Source organism: Punica granatum, chromosome 5, assembly GCF_007655135.1.
Source record: "Punica granatum isolate Tunisia-2019 chromosome 5, ASM765513v2, whole genome shotgun sequence".
NCBI classification, from domain to species: domain Eukaryota; kingdom Viridiplantae; phylum Streptophyta; class Magnoliopsida; order Myrtales; family Lythraceae; genus Punica; species Punica granatum.
In genome coordinates this window covers 11,557,293-11,575,696 of record NC_045131.1, presented here as the reverse complement: position 1 = coordinate 11,575,696, position 18,404 = coordinate 11,557,293, and the positions used below count along the sequence as shown (strand labels likewise).

At 38.7% G+C, this 18,404-nt stretch overlaps 4 protein-coding genes across 5 annotated transcripts; 1 reads left to right on the top strand and 3 right to left on the bottom strand.

The window, feature by feature from the left end:
• Window positions 1–3,105: 3,105 nt before the first annotated feature.
• On the top strand, window positions 3,106–3,676 carry LOC116208637 (protein RALF-like 33). The gene has a single exon (XM_031542170.1). It carries the CDS (start codon window positions 3,138–3,140, stop codon window positions 3,504–3,506), a length of 369 nt encoding a protein of 122 aa, XP_031398030.1. The 5' UTR covers window positions 3,106–3,137; the 3' UTR covers window positions 3,507–3,676.
• Window positions 3,677–4,337: 661 nt separating this feature from the next.
• LOC116206675 (heat shock factor-binding protein-like) lies at window positions 4,338–6,424 on the bottom strand. The gene is made up of 5 exons (XM_031539470.1): window positions 6,271–6,424; window positions 5,586–5,639; window positions 5,062–5,085; window positions 4,929–4,971; window positions 4,338–4,683 (listed from the first exon to the last, which is right to left on the bottom strand). Exons 1-5 carry the CDS (start codon window positions 6,271–6,273, stop codon window positions 4,556–4,558), a joined length of 252 nt encoding a protein of 83 aa, XP_031395330.1. The 5' UTR covers window positions 6,274–6,424; the 3' UTR covers window positions 4,338–4,555.
• A 2,104-nt stretch (window positions 6,425–8,528) lies between these two features.
• On the bottom strand, window positions 8,529–12,102 carry LOC116209261 (isoleucine--tRNA ligase, chloroplastic/mitochondrial-like). 2 transcript variants are annotated; one of them, XM_031542859.1, is made up of 9 exons: window positions 11,592–12,102; window positions 11,312–11,440; window positions 10,824–10,948; window positions 10,578–10,742; window positions 10,251–10,376; window positions 10,097–10,170; window positions 9,531–9,770; window positions 9,154–9,239; window positions 8,529–9,044 (listed from the first exon to the last, which is right to left on the bottom strand). In XM_031542859.1, the coding sequence occupies exons 1-8, from the start codon at window positions 11,728–11,730 to the stop codon at window positions 9,236–9,238; spliced, it is 1,002 nt and encodes a 333-aa protein (XP_031398719.1). In that variant the 5' UTR covers window positions 11,731–12,102; the 3' UTR covers window positions 8,529–9,044; window positions 9,154–9,235. The 2 variants fall into 2 exon arrangements, with proteins under 2 accessions (XP_031398719.1, XP_031398718.1); XM_031542858.1 differs by lacking the exon at window positions 8,529–9,044 and having other exon boundaries at window positions 9,158–9,320.
• A 1,900-nt stretch (window positions 12,103–14,002) lies between these two features.
• LOC116209260 lies at window positions 14,003–16,524 on the bottom strand. The gene is made up of 2 exons (XM_031542857.1): window positions 14,605–16,524; window positions 14,003–14,408 (listed from the first exon to the last, which is right to left on the bottom strand). The coding sequence occupies exons 1-2, from the start codon at window positions 16,375–16,377 to the stop codon at window positions 14,250–14,252; spliced, it is 1,932 nt and encodes a 643-aa protein (XP_031398717.1). The 5' UTR covers window positions 16,378–16,524; the 3' UTR covers window positions 14,003–14,249.
• Window positions 16,525–18,404: the final 1,880 nt, after the last annotated feature.

Sequence of the window (18,404 nt, the reverse complement as noted above, 5' to 3'; positions counted from 1 at the left end):
CGATCGCCATGAAAATCTTTAATCATTATTCAATTTCCATGGGATATCGTCATGATCGTCGAAAACTGGCCAATGCGGTGATTTCTCTAACATCTAACCTTATTTCTCTATTGTCGATTGGGTGAATATACAGGATTGAGCTACTCATATGCTAAGAAAACTGTTGTGCGAATAGAAATTATTGATTTCGCTTCTCATATTTAAAATTGAATGGATCGGATTGAGTGAGATGGCTCATAGAGGGGTCCACCCACTAAGCCTTCTTCATTAGGGGAAGCTTACCAAAGTCCATTCTCCAATTTTGGTTTTTATCTATTCAACTAGGGCAAAGTTCCCCGCCCGTTGCCGCGGGGTACGTAAGAGTTATTCGATCAATAATTCCTTGATTGAATTTATACAATTCTCGATATAACACAATCTCAACATATGATAATAGTCTCAATTGTTAAAGACTAATATACATATTATTCGACGTAAAAGCTAATATTTCTTTATGCCTTGTCTAAAGTTTATTTTTGATAGTTATAAAGCTAAATTCTATTTTATTAAGTAATTTTCTCAATCAATATTTGTTAAGATATTGAAATATATGAAAAGAATTTATCTAATATTTTTAATAAGAAAACGTTAAGATATATCGAGACTTATTATATAATAAGGGTGCGCACCGAAAAGTGTACGGTACTCAAAATTACTTTCAAAGATCTATTACTATAACAAAGGTATTAAATGAATTACCAAAAAAGCTTCATTATACTCTCTAGAAATCACAAATGTAATCAATTTTATTGATTAATTGCGAAAGAAATAAGAAAGTCCCTCACTCTTAATACCCGCATTAGCCTAGAACACATATTTCTTGAAGGAAAAAAAAAAACTTGAAATTTTCCCTTATTGAGCCACTTTTCTTTCTATAAACAGATAGCCTAACTATATTTATTCAACTTATATATTATATATCATTACAATTTTATTTATGATGTTAATTCAATCGTTATTTTTTAAAAAAAATATTATTGTTATATATTCTTCTTTAATAATTTTTATTATTACCATGCATGGCACAATATTCTCCTCTATATGAAAAGTACTTCAAGAATCAGTTAATAATATGGGAAAAGTACCAAAAATAATGATGAAAAATGTCTAGATATATCATAAATTATGCAAAATTAATACTCCATATCTAGCGCCTTGTACTTATATGTAGCTGAATAATATGTCCAGTGACTTTGTATAGTGATCATGAGAGTTGTGGGGAAATAGTCTGGGAAAAAAAAACATAGAAGCGTGTGACTGACTTATAATTGTCTCGTGAAAGTGCAGGGTGTCCATGAGAGTCCTGGGTAATAGTCGATTGAAATTTGAATACCTTTCATTATTAAAAGAAGAAAAGAAAACACATATAAATAGTGGACCGAATTACGGGAAACTTGTTGGGTTGAATTTAAAATCACTAAAAGGGGTAACAAGTCGACCTTATGATTGAATGTTTTGGTATAATGTGTCAATCGAATTATGTGATACGTTTTTTGGTTGATCAGATTTGAAACCCCGTTTGGATTCAAAGACAATTAATTTTAACTTTAACTTTATCTTTAACTCAACACACTACACAACAAAAATACACATTTTCCAATTCAAAAATTTTAACTTTTAACTTTAACTCAACACACTACACAACAAAAACACACGTTTCCCAAGTCAAATTTATAATCACATCTCATTTGTCCTTTTTCACAATCAAAATCAAAATTAAAATCAAAGTAACTTTAACTTTGAATCCAAACGATCCCGAAAAACCTTAAGAAAAGGGGGAATTTAAAAAAATTAGAAAATTTCTAAAAAAATGATGAAAAGGAAAAGGAGAGAGAGAATGCGAGTGGGGAAATTGATCCCACTCGCTCCCACAGGCAAACGGACCAGTTTTAATTTTTTACTATAATAATATACATTTGTTGCTGAGTAAGTAGAAGACATTCTTTGTCATGCATGCGTATCAAATTTCAGTGGAAGCATCGATCATTTCCTTTCATAATTAATCACAACCTCCCTTTTGTTCATTCAACATAATTAGAATGTCTTTGACTTTGAAAATTGAGCAACAAACTAGAAGAAAATCAAAGATATGCTCAAGTATATAATAATATGGTTTAAGACAAATAACATATGGTTGATCTCTCACTAATGTTTGGTGAGGTATCTCCTAATTTTTAAGATGTTCGTGATAGCTACAGTTTACCAAGACAGACATTTGAGAATTTAAGAACCGTACAAATAAGATGAATGTTTCAATAGAATGGGATCATTTGGATGAGTTTTATATGTTAAACGGTTTACTATGATTTTCATGAAAGATCAAGAATATAGCTGACAAATTATATGCCATACCGAAGGTTTACTTATAGTACTGAAGTTCAAAACTTACTGAAAAACATTTTATTATAAGGGTCAAATTAATGTCCAAATGAGAATCAATTTTAACTAATTAATTGAGGATACCTCGAATCTTGTTAGGGAAAAGAAAAAGGGATTTTTATCTAAAATAACCTATGATTTATCCATTTTTTCAAACCTATCCCATGCTTTTTTTTTGTCAAATCTATCACATGGTTTACTTTTTGTATCAAATCTATTCCGGCGTTATCTTTTTCGTCGACATTTAACGGCCATGCTAACATGGCACGTGAAGAGATAGTGGGCCACACTTACCACGTAAACGCCACGTCAGCACGGCCGTTAGATGTCGGAAAAGATAACGTCGGGATAGATTTGATACAAAAAGTAAACTACGAGATAGATTTGACAAAAAAATATGAAATAAATTTAACAAAACGAGTAAATCATAAATCATTTTAGATAAATTCCAAAAAAAATCAAAAAGAACTTTATCTTTCTAGACAAGATCATTAGCATTTTTGGCATGAAAGAGTCAAAATAACCCTTAATGAGTATCCACTAGAAAGTCGCTCGACATTCTTTAGGATCAAGCAAGGCAAAGTCTCATTAAGGCCTGTGGCATTAACGTGAATAATAATTAAACTTGGGGCAATTTATTTGGCATTTTCCGCTACTATTTATAATCCCGGGAGCTGAATTTCGAGCATTATTAGAGATTCAATATATGCAACAAGCAAATGGAGAGAAGCTCGAGACAATTTTGTGGACTTCTGGCTTTCTGCGCAATCCTCGCAGTCCACGTGGCAGTCTCCTCAGCCGTAGACATCACCGGCGGAGATCGCGGGCTCAGCTACTTCACGGTGAGCTCGGAGTGCGAGGGCTTCGGTATCGGTGAGTGCCTGCTTGTAGGGGAGGAAGAGGAGGACATGGCGCCTGAGAGCAGCAGGCGCGTTCTGGCGACGAGACAGTACATAAGCTACGGTGCACTGAGGAGAAACTCCATCCCCTGCTCGAGGCGTGGGTCGTCGTACTACAACTGCCGACGTGGAGCTCAGGCGAATCCCTACTCACGCAGTTGCGGCAAGATCACCCGGTGCCGACGCTGAGCCGAGCTCATCACTCCATCTCCTTCAGTTCTGCGTACCTTAATTTATAGGAGTGGATACATGTGATGTATGGGACAGTTCCTATAGCATTGGACCAATACGTTTTTACAGCACTGTATATTACAAGCTCTGGAAATAAAATTTTCCGAGAACATGTATCGTTTTTTTTTTTTTTAAGGAAAGGAAATTACACTATATATATATCATTTTGCTTTTTGTTTCCGAAGAGGTTCGGGGAGATCAATGTCAGAACCTGAAATTTCTTAATTTCAAGTTAGCGGCAAGTAACATTGCACCAAACCCTCTATAAAAGATCAAAATATTATGAGAATTTCATTTGCAAAATTAAATATTAGGTTAACAAATGGAAGGGAAACTAGTGTTGTTTTATTACAAAATTTAGAGATAATATTCCATTGGAACGTTATGGTTTGATATCGTTTATTGACGGAAAGGCATAATAATGATTGAATTTACATGGCCACATACTATGTGAGAGCCTATACCTTATCAGCGGCAGCATAAGAATGCTCGAAGTTACTTAGCTACATAATACATGGTATGTGAGAGCCTATACCTTATCAGATTATCGCACTTCATATTTTTCTCGACTTCTGTATCTAAGTATGAGATGGATTAAAAGTTTTATGGTGAGGACAGAACGAGACAGATCCAGCAATCGAGTCACTATGCCATACCATCTTTCCTCCTGAAAGTAACATCGGCGATAAAATTGTTTTCCTTCTATCTATGTGATAGGATCCTATTAGGATCATACATGATATTGACAGGAATGACTTCGTGCCTGGTAAAGCATGAGATCAGCTTTCTCTCAACAGCTCGAGGACTGTATTGTAAAGGCGAAGTTAGAAATACAAGGCCAAAGGCATAGGTGCAAAAATAAACCTCGTAGATTTTTCTTTACGTTCATACATTCACAACCATGGTTTTCAGCACCGAACACCAAAAGCTAGCAAAATAAACAACTCATGCGGTTGATGGTATCTTGAACGAACCGGTACAAAAGACCTTTCTCACGGCTATGAACTTCAAGCAGAATCATCGGTTGGCTTTCCCTTTGGTGGGACCGGCGAAGGAGACCCCTCGATCCCCATTTCAGTCCTGAGCTCGTTGATGCTCTGCTCCAGCTCATCTATCCTGGACCCCATCTCATCTAGTGCATAGGAGTCAAGGAAAGTGACTTCATGTTCATCCACAGTTTAGGAACGAGAAATATATCCGTGAAAAAAAAATGATCAGACACAAGGCAAAAACAGTAGAATTCCATTTCCAGAAGAATTTTTCCCCGGAGCTTAAAAGATAAACGAAAATGGGGACCTATTCATGAAACATAGCAATATTTGTTAGCAGTACAGTGAGAATGAGAAGGAAATAATATATGTAATCAATAAGCAAGGATATTCTTCGTGATGATAGAGTCAGACATTGTTTGGAACCTCGATTGCTGCCACCAACAAGTATAAGCATGATCGTTAGATCTTCTGAAGGTATGAACACCAAAAACAGCTCATGAGAATGTAAGTAATTAACTCACCATCTGCTGCAGAAGATTTTGGACCTGCAAGTCAACAAAGGATTTAGCAAGAAGGAACAATGTTAGAAATTGAATTTGCAACAGATTATGACAAATCTCTACGTGCCATATTATAAAACTTCCTTTCTGTGACTCTCATTCTCTAGTTACCCCTATGGTAAAATGATTAATTGCCTCAACTCCACAATATCAAACTGTACTCTGCACATCCCAATTTGCAATTTAAGGGATTTTAACCAAATAGATGGGCAAAGAAAGGCAAAGCGAGATGGCTAAAAGGAAAAGAGTATCAAATCAAAGTTGCCAAGGCAGAAGCAATAAATAAAAGTCAGAACAACAAAATACTCAATCATCATAGAATTCGACCATAACTCTATATGATGAGTTACATATGAATGACTTCAAAAATAAGTAGATTTTCCAAATCTTAATCTGCCAATTGAACTGAACGAAGGTTCCTAAGAATAAACTCGCACACTATAATCTTAGAGCCACCAAAGTGTTGAAGTTTTATAGGAACTCACGAAAGCCGTCATATCAGCAGTGCTCTGCTTCTGCACATCTGAGTCCTGCCCTTCCTACAAAAGGAAAAACTGCATATCAGATTGATGCAGAAAATACTAAAATGCACAAAGAGCAAGCATATACGACAGAGCCGGTAGAATATCCACAAGAAAAACAAGATGGGAATAACTCTTTAAACCATGTGACAGAAATGAATGCAGGAAGCCATCTAGCCAATGTAATTGATCGTAAGAAACTACTGGTCCCAAAAATTCAGGCTTATGAGACGCATGCTAACACTTAGATCAATTACCATTCCGCCACTCCTCTAACACAAGCACGCTTCGATTTAAATGAGTTTGATGCATCGTGACTGAACCATCGATCATATCCTAGTCTCCTTCAAGCTGAATTAGGGTGTGTCGATACAAAATTATGCATGGTTACATAAAAACACCAAAAATCAACGCCCAGCATCAGCAACAAAAAGCCGAAAGGAGCAATCTCCCATTTCATGCTAAACCGAACCCCGCAACATCTACAAGAATTGCTCGTTTAATACAACAAAGTACGAGGAATTCAAAAGATAAGCACCCAAAATCCAGCAAATCCCAATTCAGAACCCTAGCAAAGTACAGCATTCGTCTTTCATGATTCACGGACGAAATAGACGGAGAACGATGGCTGAGAACCGAGTGGTCTCACCATTTTCGAAGATTTGCAGGGGAGAATTCGTCGGAAGCTCGAAGATTTCGAAGAGCCAACCGTACTTTTGCTTGAAAGCGAAGGGAATGATGAAGATGAAGGAGACTTTGGGGGAAAAGTGCAATTAAAGGAAATGTTACAGTGAAGGCCACTTTTACAATTTTGGCCCTACGGAACAACGAGGACTAGATCAGAAAGACGGGGGTATAATTGGTAAAGAGGTTAATTTGAAATTCAAAATTTTTTCGACCTCTTTAATAGTTTTTTTTTCTTTTCTTTTAATGAGAAGTCTAAATAGTAAATCCTCGTTATCGAATCATAAAAATACAAAAGTCAGGTAAGCCCGTATGCATATATTTAAGTGGTCTTATCAAGAATTACGATATATACTTGTCGATGATGAGATTGCAAAACATATCATCATTAGAATGCAGCAAATATCGACATTAGAATGAAATGTCAATTTTCTTGTTTGCCATGATTCAGAGCAAAAGTATATCGGTCACGAGAATGGCATGGCCATGAGCACCTTTTTTTTGGGAAAATGATGCAATTGGTCTTATTTGTTTGCCAATTTTTGACATCGAGTCCTAAATATTTCAATTTGAAAAAATAAGTCCTAAAAGGTTTGAAAAAGTGTCACTTTTGGTTCTAAATTTAACTGATCGTTACCGTCCGTCTATGTAGATTTAATATCGTCAAGTTGGTCGTTACAGTGGTGACATGGCACATTCCTATTGGACCGATTTGGTTCGAGTCCGGATGTCGAGTCTCGGTTCGGGTTCGGGTTTGAATGCCTTCTTCTTCACCCGACCAACTTTGTTCTCTCCTTCCTTTCTCCCTCTCTCTCTCTCTCTCTCTCTCTCCTTCCTTTCAAGTAGATTGAGGCACCTAAATGTATATATTTGTATTTTTTTATTTATGATCAATAAGCCTTTTGGTTCTTTTTCTTTTTTTCCTCTTTTTTTTTATAATAATGAAGAAGAGCGATCTAAAGCTCATTCATTGACAAAATGCTGTAACTTACAGACAAGACATCCACTAGCAATTAGTAAACTGCTAATCACTTGCTCCGTCCGTCAAATTCATAAAGAGAGAGAGAGAGAGAGCTACCCTACCATAGCGGGAGCCTGATCAGGAATTGCAGAACCCGCCTTCATACTTGAATTTCTGTACTCAGTAGACGCGAGAGGAGCAGATGAAGCAGCAACTGATTTCAAGCTGCCTAGGGTTTAACAAAACCATAGGAGCGGAGTGTGGAGAAGGACATGCAATTGAATTGAATTGAGGGGGAGGTGTGTAGTGAGGGCCGGGGTCGGGCGGGATGTTCGTCAAACACACGGAGCACTGTAAGTTCTCCTCAATGGTTACAGTGGGCATCGCTTCAACGAAGATGAACAGTAGTTTGGGAAGCTAGATGTGCAGAGCTGAATCCATAGAAGACGATGAATAGTGGTTTTTTCTTTTAAAAAAAATTTCCCTATTTTATTATCGTTTGGGTCCATTTCCCGCAAGAGTTTTCGGAGCTTTCGGCGGTGACCATAACACCAAGCTTCCAAATCGTCTCTTCCAGTCCAACGAAGGAATGTTAATGTAAGTGGCAACAAGAAATGATCCCTTAGCTGAACGTAATTCCAAGATATGAATTGCATCTACATAATTGGAGAATAAATTGATTCAGCTATTCACTGGGCAACCCAATCGCCAATTCAATTCAATGTCACAAACCCAGATCAAAGAAATGAAGCAAACTCAGATCCCGATGTGGAACGAAACATTGAGAACGAAGCAAACAACACTTTCAATCGATTTCAGGAAAGGGGAGAGTTTCAATCGAAGAGCTCGATTTCGGATTTAGGGTTCCTGGTAGGGGAGAGTTTCAATCGAAGAGAACAAGATTACATGAAAGGATGGAAGTCGGGTCGGGTTGAAACGGTATTAATGGGAGCAAGTCGAGTCAAATTAGAGCAAGGCAGGTTGAAATCGCGGATTTCAAATTGATCCAATAGGAACGTGCCACGTCATCACAATAACGGCCAATTTGATGGCGTTCAATCCATGTTTGCAGACAGTAACGGTCAGTTAGATTTAGAACCAAAAGTAATAATTTTCCAAACATTTTAGGACTTATTTTTTCAAACTAAAACATTTAAGACTCGATGTCAAAAATTGGCAAATAAATAGGACTAATAGTGTTATTTTCCCCTCTTTTTTTTTAAGGCTCGGCCGCTCGGATATGTTAAAATTGATAAGAAGTGTTGACATGGCCGTCGCAACAAGGCTTACTTACGGTATTACTATTTACTGCTACTGAAAAACAAGTGTAAGGGTTACCGAGTTCTTCCTTTATATAGGAGTATAGATATTGAACAAATCGTTCATGAAAAAATGAAAATGGAGTGGCTTCCTAACGAGAATAGATTGCAATGACATCTCGCCGATGCACCACCAGGACTTCTGAGACTCTCCTGGCAATCGACTCATTTCCCCTGTTCGACACATACAGGTCCTAGATTTGATGAGACCTTGCACTAGCTGACAGCTGCTGCCACGGCAGGAAGCGGTTGTACACCAACGACACTATCACACCGGCGATAGAGAGTCAGATGATCTGGGAAAGACCCGACGAGGGACTAGTAGTTCCAACACCTCTCGCATTTCAAGCCCTCAGCTCTCGACACACTGATCCAGACCTTCTTCCCTTGGACTTCTCACTCTGCAGTAGACGGAGAATTTGCAACCAATACTTCCTCCAGAGACTGAAGTATTTCCGCCTGCGTTATTTAGAGTTGATGTAGATAATCAAGTCAAGCTTTCTCCAAGCGTTATAATAGAAATACCTCGACACTAAAAGCTAGACGAAAAGCAGTTGCCAGAACTTGCCTGAGAAGTTATGAATAACCACTGCAAATCGTCTGCCTCATTGGTGGCCGTGCGCACTTCGTGTAGCCGGGAAGCTAGGTTCTCATCTGAGGTATATAGAGAAACTTTTGCATCTAAGCTGGAACCAATCAGCTTTCCACCACGAGCAACTTCGAGAACTTTATTCACTTCAGTCCTCAGCCGGTTAATGCATTACGAAAATGGTGTAATTTAGAAGAAGGCTCTACACTAGAGTAAGAGATGGCACTCTGCTAGATTGGGCTTACTACCATGGAAGTACTTAGAGAACAAATAAACAAGACGAGGCAGAGCCAAAGATTTGAAATTAGATCTTTTGGACAGCATATACTAATAGCGATTTCTGAAAGGTTGATTACCTCAAGAATTTCGCCCCAAAAATCGACCTTTTCATGAGATGAAGTAAGCCATTCTTCATTCGAGGGCGGCCACCTCGCTTCAAAAACGAATCTCGCTGTGGAACCATCTTCCAAGGTGGGAGGGAAAGGTTCTGCCACACATCCTCTGCCAGATGAGGCAATATTGGAGAAATCACCCTCGAGATCGAAAGGAGCTGCCTAGCTAACAGTTCGGCAACTTCTCCCGGTAAAGCTACTGCCCTGCAAAACCATCAACCTGGTTCGGAAGATATCCAGAAGCCATGATATTCTTTATATTTTTTGTAACAAGTGGGACTCATTATGGAGCCAAACTACAGGCATGTGAATTTAGGGAATTCGGGCCCAATGGGTCATCAAACTGGAGAAGATTCACCAGTTGCTAGACCTCTATCCCTTCCTTAACTGCTTTAACTGAAGAATCGAAAATGAGAAAGCCTATGAAGGCTTACTTGCAAGAAACATAAATTTCAGCACTTGGGTGTCTACAACCAAGTAATATAAATCTGCCAGATATACTTCAAAACAGAAAAAGGCCAATGAATTACCCGACATAGAGTCGATCCTTCGCGACATCAAAGTAGAAGTTTGATAGGTCAAGAAACACAAAGCACTGAATAATCTGGCGAGGAAAAATAAAATTTTGTTCAGAATTCCACAAATGAAGCACGTAGACAACAAAGTTATGAATAAAGAAATAACCTGAAATATCTTGAAGAACTGATAATTTTCATCTCTCTCCATAATGTTCTTCATGAAAATTTCAAGCTGAAAAAGCGCGTGCTTATCAATCCTTGGAAGATCATCATAGGGAACGGAATCATCAGTCTGTCAAGGAAAGAGTTCAGCATTAGCAGTTAATCAGAACTCTGCCCGCTTGAGTATGAACTTGAATACAAAAACGCATTCATATTTCAATGCAATCCCCAAAAGGAGCAGTCGAATTTCCAAAAAGGAATTCTCCTTCATAGAGATGACTTGATTATAAAAGCTTTGAAATTATCTCAATACTGAAAACCACAAGCATACCCTCCAATCGTGTAGATTCCCCAAAAGGTATCTCAATGCTCCCCGGAGCTTTCTGTATATATCAGACATTTGATGCTGGGCTTGGGGACCGATCATCACATCATTAGTGTAATCTACACTAGAAGCCCACAAACGTAGAACATCTGCTCCGAATGCTGGTGCTTTCTGCAGCCCGCAGAAGTAGAAGAAAATTTTTTACAAACCTTATCATGGAAAGGAAGACAACAAAGTGAAGATCAGATGAACCTTTTGGTTCTTCCCTCTTATTAGAGTATATGGATCAACAATGTTGCCAAGAGATTTGCTCATTTTGAGACCCTTCTCATCTAGGACGAATGCATGCACGATAACTCCTATGTATGGAGCCCTTCCTGCACAAACAGAAGAACCACAAGAGTGAGTGACTTCATAATAGCGCAAGATCTTAGAGCCACGCCCCACACAAACAAATGGGGGAAAAAAAAAAAAAAGGGGAATGAATCACCACCAATAATAATGGTCTAGTTTTATGGTGGTGGTCTGGTTCCAAAATGCTTCCACAAATCTGTCTGTGATTCTATGATACGTTCACGCTACATAAATCTCAAGGAGCATCCACAAAGAAACAAACTTGTGCCAAAACCACACATATTGTTCGTAAGATGAAAAATAAAAAAGTTTGTGCTAAGCTTTCATAAAGATACTCAATAAACATGGTGAATACTGAATACATATGTCTAAGAGGCGAGCAGTACCGTTTATAGCTATGCTTGTTAATAATGAACTCTGGAACCACCCTCGCTGCTGGTCTGTGCCTTCAAGGTACAAATCTGCAGGAAAATGAAGCCCGTTTCTTTTCCCCAGCATAGCCGCCCATGAAGAGCCTAAACAAGAAAACAAGAGAGAGTTACAGAATAATTTCAACGATAGTTGCATACAAGAGATACCGCATAAGCAAAGATCAGGGAACGAAGGTATTGCAACTTGTGTGCATGCAATTAGTATTTCAAAAAAATTTTAAATTACAAATGATACCTGAGTCAATCCCTACATGCATTGTATCTGTCCCCGTTTCATAGTTTGAAGCTTCATCGTGATATCTGCCGGAAAGTAGATCCTCAACTTTCATGTACCACCATGCGTCACTTCCCTTTTCCGCAATTATGGCTGCCATATTTTACATAATTGTGAAAAACTAATCAAGCACGAACAAAGCACCCGCATCTTCAAAAGGAACTAAAATCTTAGCTGTTAGAGACACGAGGAAAAATGGTCCGATTTTTTCAGATGGAAAAACTTCAGTAGGAAAGAAGAAAGTATCCTGGATTCCACTACTGCAAACATGTGTTTATTTTATGCAAATCTATGGCAAACTGAAGAATCTGAGTGTTGGAACACTCTTTCCTTTGGCAACACAGAACAAAATCTGTACAGGGCATGGAAAATTATCTTTTCTGCTTTTCATACTGTGGAATGTCGTTCGATATGATCACGAAGTGATTATCCACTGACAGCAAAGCACAGCCATTAATTAAGTTTTGCTTACACTTAATTTGATTGATGGTCTCTTCATTCATGAAAGGTTCTTCGAGTCCTTGTGAATGCAAAAAATCCACACAGTGAGAGATTTACCTCTTAATGGGCCAACCCGACTCAACTGGATTAGTCGGAACCCAATTAAACTTCCGGATACCAAAATTCACGCCGAAAAAAATTAATAATAAGGGGGTCTTTTCTTTGTTAAGCATTTATTGTAATTAGATTAACTTTAATATTTATTCTAATATTTATTTTGTTAGCCAAAATATTTATTGCAATAAATGACATTGATACTCTTTTTTTTCCATTAGTACAGCATCATTTACTGAGAAGCATGTATTAATTTCAAGTTAGTTTTACATAATAGATAGATAGATAGATAGATAGATACTTCGCATTCCTTTCCTTTGTTGAGTCTTCTCGTTCAATGAAAGAAAAAGTTCATTGTTGATTATGAGATCTAACACAAAATGTTTGAAAATTTACTTTGAAACTCCAAAGAGGAAGACCCAAATTGATCAAAGCCAACAACAAATCTTCAAATTAGGAAATGGCAGTGAAAGGAGAGTGTTGAAGCAAGCAAAATTTGGGATTCACTCAATTGCGTTAGGATTTTTATTAGTCTAGTGATTCTACAAGTTGGTTTAAATTTGATTTCCTTGGATTTGAAAATTTGATTTGACTCATTCTTGCTTTGACTCAGCGAAGAAGGAGGAAGAAGCAAAGTCCCTCCCAGCTGCCGCTGGTTCATCTTCTTCTTTCTTTTCTCATTTTTTTTCTTTTTTTCTTTTTTGACTTTTTTATATTGTAATTTGAACTAGATTTCAAGGAGAAATGAATTGAAATGTGTAAGTTGACCCGTAGGAAGCCAACTCAGCCAATGGAGACTAATTGATATGTCATTTATGGAGCACCCATATGAGGCCAACTCAACAAAGTTAACTGAAGAGTTAACGGAAAGACGAAGATAGAAAAGTAATGTAAGGTATAAGATGAAAAAATAAAAAAAATAAAAAATAATAAAAAAGAAGAGATAAAAAAAAAAGTGAACAAAGGTGCAGGACTAAATAGGTACTTTTCCCACCTTAAAATTATATATCTTGAGATTCGGTCCAAGCATGAAGGTTTAAAAACAGTCAATTATCAGGTATATTGCTCAGAATTTGTGAAGGTTAAATCTTCCCCCAGTATCTAAAATTCAACTCTTTCAATGCTTGCAAGTTTCTCACTTTGAAGATAGAAGAGTTGTACTCGAGAAAGTCATACAAAGTCGGCCCGCACATTATTATAGACTGAATATGTTTCCCCATTTGTTTTATGAGCAGGTAGTTTCACATTAGTATTGAAAACAAATATCATGGTTCTAGGAAAAATCGAATATGTGATATCCATATATATTAATTGTTGAATTACGTTTTGGGATGATGTCCAGACGTGTTACTTTTTTCTATAGCTGAGACAATTGCACACATACTCGTCAGTAATTATGATTCTCGAATGGTTGAATTCATTCGAGGAAATTAAGGTGATAAAAGTAGAGGAATATAGGTTGACGAAGTCTTGCGACAAGATCCGGTCCTCTCAGTGATGCTGCAGGCCGGAGTTTCTCCCGAACCATGGCAAGCTGGCACCACGACACCGTTCTCCACCAGCCTTCTCTGGCCCCCGACTACATCACTTCTCATTCGTGTCGGATGGCATAGCCAGATCACTTGTCATTCGCGTCGAATGGCATTAGCCAAGGGACCCAGAACAAAATCTTTTTTTTTTTTCTTCGGACTGAAATTCCAGCTTTTTTGCTTCCTGGATACTATAGATTCCTTTTAACGGGCCACCTATATCAGACTTACAAATAACGCTGCATTATTTACTCTTATTAGAGTTTGAGGGAGAGACAGTCGAGATCCTAAGCATTAAGCAACCATCGTTCTAGCATAAATTTATAGAACCAAACCATCTGCAGGGAGCCACCTCTCTGTCAAAAAACGGTTTTCCTTATTTCACAACAAATTAGCCAGAGAAAACATCCCGAGTAGATAAAAAGCTGGAGAATTGACTGCGAGCACGCAATGGAAATGCAGCCTAATTGACATACAAACATGGAAGACCCGTTCTTTTAAGCCCCAGTGTCCCCGCGTTTCATTCCTCGCACTTTCAGGAAGCCAAAGCATCTCTCTTTACTGTAAGTTCCTCGAGTCGCTTCCGTAACGCCTCTATTTTCATCTGCATCGCCCCCGTTTCCTCTATCTCTGCCTTTACACTTGCAATTTCTTCATCCACTTTCTCCAACTCAGGTGCCTCCTCTATTGCCACCTGAAAACGGTACTGGATCATACTTAGATGCAGCTCACAACTTAGCCTTTTTTTTTTTTTTAAATGGAGGAATTAGCAAAATAAACTCATCATTCAATTATGCAGTTCTGGCATTGATTATTACTATTATTAGTGCTTAAGAACAAAATTTAGAGATAGAGTTCGAAGGCATGGAAACAATGGAACATGAACTCACTGAGGGGATGATGCACCCGATATGAGCAGAAAAGTTGCATTCTGCACAGTAATAAATGCCACGGTCCGTTCTCCTTGTTTTCTCACAGACATCGCAATATTGTTCGTTGAATCTGTCGATAAATTTATCACGGAGGGCTAATTGATGGAAGTGAATGTTGTGCTTGATGGCAAGAGGTAGCATACGGATACAACTGTAATGAACAGTAAAATCACATTCGACACAGCGATATGAGTCCACGGAGCTGCTCTCGCCGCAGTAACTGCAGAACTTCCGATCACTAATCCTCTCGAAATGAGTTAGGTCGTGTTCGTGCGGCTGATGCCTCAAAGTTGGTTTCAAGGAAGCAGCTGCCAAACACAAGAAGAACTGGCATTCGTCGCAGCCGAAACAGAAGCCTCCACTCTTTGTGCCATAGGCATCGCAGTAAAAGTGTCTCTTTGATTGAAGCGTGAGAGGATGCGGCGGGTGAAATGGATGCTCTAATTCCTGTGGCAGCTCGGCACATGACTTGTGTAGCACAAACCTTTTCCCAATTTTGTAGCAGGTTTGGCAAGAATAGGCTAGACCCGTGACAGACACACCGCAAATGATGCAGCCGCCCGGTGGGCCACTCCTACGGTAGACAAGGGTCAAGGAGTGGTCGTGGGAAAAGTGTTGTATTTCAGTGGCTACCCCCTCTTTGAAGGCAGAAAAGGTCGAAAGAGCACATACCAAGTCGAGGGCGAAGTCACACTTTTCACAAGTGAATGCGCAGCGGGAGTTAAGCGAACAGGAATCACATTTCAATGTCCAAGCATGTCCTCGCTCTCGCAGGGCTAGGGGGTGGTCTGGGATTGGATGACGAAAGTGTGACATCTCCCGGGGTAATTCCTCTGCGCAGGATCTGTGAAGGAAAAACCCACAAACAGGGCAGCCGTAGAAGTCCCCCGATATATTCAATCCGCAGCCTTCGCAGTAGAACCGGATGCGCATAATCCTTGTATTTGCAAAGAAGGATTTCAGCGGATGCTCATGGGAAAAGTGTGTAATTGTTCCGCAGTCGTTTTCCTCATATTTAGAAGGATGAAATGAGGTGTCACATTGGATATGGTAGGCGATGACGCCGTCACCCTCGCAATCCTGGCACTTGTACACGATCGCGGTCCCTAATGGGTTAGTAACAAAATGACAGGCTCTGCAGAGGGTGGCGCGGGAAAGGGAGAGGGTCAGACGGTGCCCGGGATGGGAAGGGTGCCGTGATATCTCCCTGGGTAGCTCGGCACAGAATTCATGGAGATAGAAACTGCAGATCGGGCACCCGTAAAAAGGGCCGGCGATCTGCTGCTCACAGTCTCGGCACCAGACCTTAATCGGCTTATTCAAACGGAAATAGGTGAGAGGATGGTGTTTATGAGCTATATGCTGAATCGTGTCCTTTTTCTCCTCTGAGGGGTACAGATTTAGAAATGCCCAAGTCACATCCACGTTGAAATAGCAGTCACCCTCACTGCAGCGGTAGACAAAAGCTTCTTCGGATCTTTCACGGCCTAAGGCTGAGAGAGTTATCTTACGACTGGATAGAGCCAGAGGGTGTGGGTGAGCGGGATGCTGTGTCTCGAGAGGCAGCTCAGCACACCACCTGTGGAGGAAGATTTCGCAGCCCCAGCAGCAGTAAGCTGGGCCATTGACCTGCAACTCGCAGATACGGCACGGGACTCTGCAGTTTTCGCTCAACTCTCGCAGGATCAAGGCATGTTCGGGATCGGAAAGATGGCGAAGACTCGTCGTCATTGGGGAATGGAAATTAAGAAGCAAATCAGGGAAGATGCAAATTGGGAAGGCGGACTGGAGGGCTCCCTACTAGTCTAGTCGGTACTCTTCATGCTGAACTTCCTGAGCAAAGTTGCATATGGAACACAATGTTATTAGGCCATCAACTTCCCTTGTAAAAAAAAAAAAAAAAAAGAAGGGACAATTCTATGGAACTCCCAATGAACAGCAGCCACGAGGAGAACTGCTCTTCACGGAAAAAAATTGACGGAGACAGAATTAGGGCCTCTTTTGGTTTTGAAATTTTATTTTAAGATTACTTAACTCTATTCACTACAAAATAAAATAATTCATACAAAATCAAAAAGTGAGCCCCATATATATCACTTTTTTTCACAATAAAATAACATAATTCATACAAAGTCAAAGGATGAATCCTATTTATTTCACTCAAAATCAAAATTAAAATTTAATTTTAAAATTTTACTATAAAATCAAACGTAATCTTACTTTTTCCATTCCTTCCCCTTCTTCTCTCATAATTTTTTTATTAATTTTCTCTCTCTTGTTATTTTCTCCTCGGGCATAGGCAATAAATGCGGGTAAGCTTTCATTCCTCTTATCTAAATTAACTTTCGTCCAACCACCATCATAATAATTTAGTGATTAAACTCCAAGCATGCCACTTTAATATCACGAATTTGAATCTCATTAAGAACGTAGAGCTCGTCACTTTGCAGCTATATTATGAGATGGCGATAGTTGGTTTATAATACTTGATCCAAGTTGAGCTAAAGTCTCAGCAAGCAATGACGAAAAGAACGTTCCGTGACGATTAAGTTCCCTTATTATTTACAATCACAATACTCGTACCGAAAACCTTATTAAAGGGATACTAGCCCTAAACTACTTGGATTAACCCAAGCTGGTAAAAGATTTTTTTAATAATTTTTATTTGAGTAGAACTTATTTATTTTAATATATTTTTACTCGTAATTTCTTTCTTCCCTTCCAGAAAATTCTTGTTGTTACTATTAAGAGACTGTAAATTCGTTTGGGCAGTGTAATAAATACTTGGTGTAATTCATGAGCTTTTTGTGAAAAGTTAGAGTCGACTGTACAAATAGTTCTACTCAAATAATTTTTTTTTTGAAAAACTATAATTGATATACCAACGTGGATTAGTTTAAATAGTTCGATGCTATTTCCCCTCTAGCAAGGTCTCTAGTACGAGTCTTGCGATTATAGACAATTCATGCTGAAAAAACTTTTATTTTTAGTGTGTGTATTTGAAAGCCCAATAAACCTCAATCAATTAGCTAAATGGTAAAATTCTCTCGATCATGAATTTTTTCAATCCACAATATTCGAGCTCGGAGCTTTATTTAGTTGGAGTAAGGGTCAAACTGCTTGAAACAATTCGTGTTACGAGAGTTTCATCCTTATTCATTTCATCCGATTTAAATTAAATTAATCGTGTACTTTTAAACTATTTAATACCACTGTATGCACGGAAGAAAAAAAAAAAAAAAAAACAAAAAACAAAAAAGATGAAAGTTCATTTAGATAGAAGTAATGAAAGCTTACTCGCATTTATTGTCTATGCCCGAGGAGGAATTAGGAAGAGAGAAAAATTAATAAAAAAAAAATTATGGGAGAAAAAGGGAAAGTAATGGAAAAAGTAATTCTGTCTCCGTCAAGTTTTTCCGCGAAGAGCAAGTTCTCCACTTTCCACATGGCTGCTGCTCCATAGAATTTGTGTCGGGCACTCTTTCGGTGTGGCACTCATTTAACTTTCTTATTCGACCAGCAGCCCCAATCATTTGGATTATTTATTCTTCTGGCCTGTCTGCCTTCGTTGAAAGATTCACAAAAGGCAATCTTTCCAGCTGTACAGCGTGAATAAGAAACATTTAACAAAATGGACATATGATCGGTCTCTTGCCGGTCCACCCCATGTGACATCTCTCAGGTAATCAGGACTTATCAGACTCTCCAGTATATGCAGTATTCCCAACCAATTCGTCCTCCAGAGACTCGGGCAGATA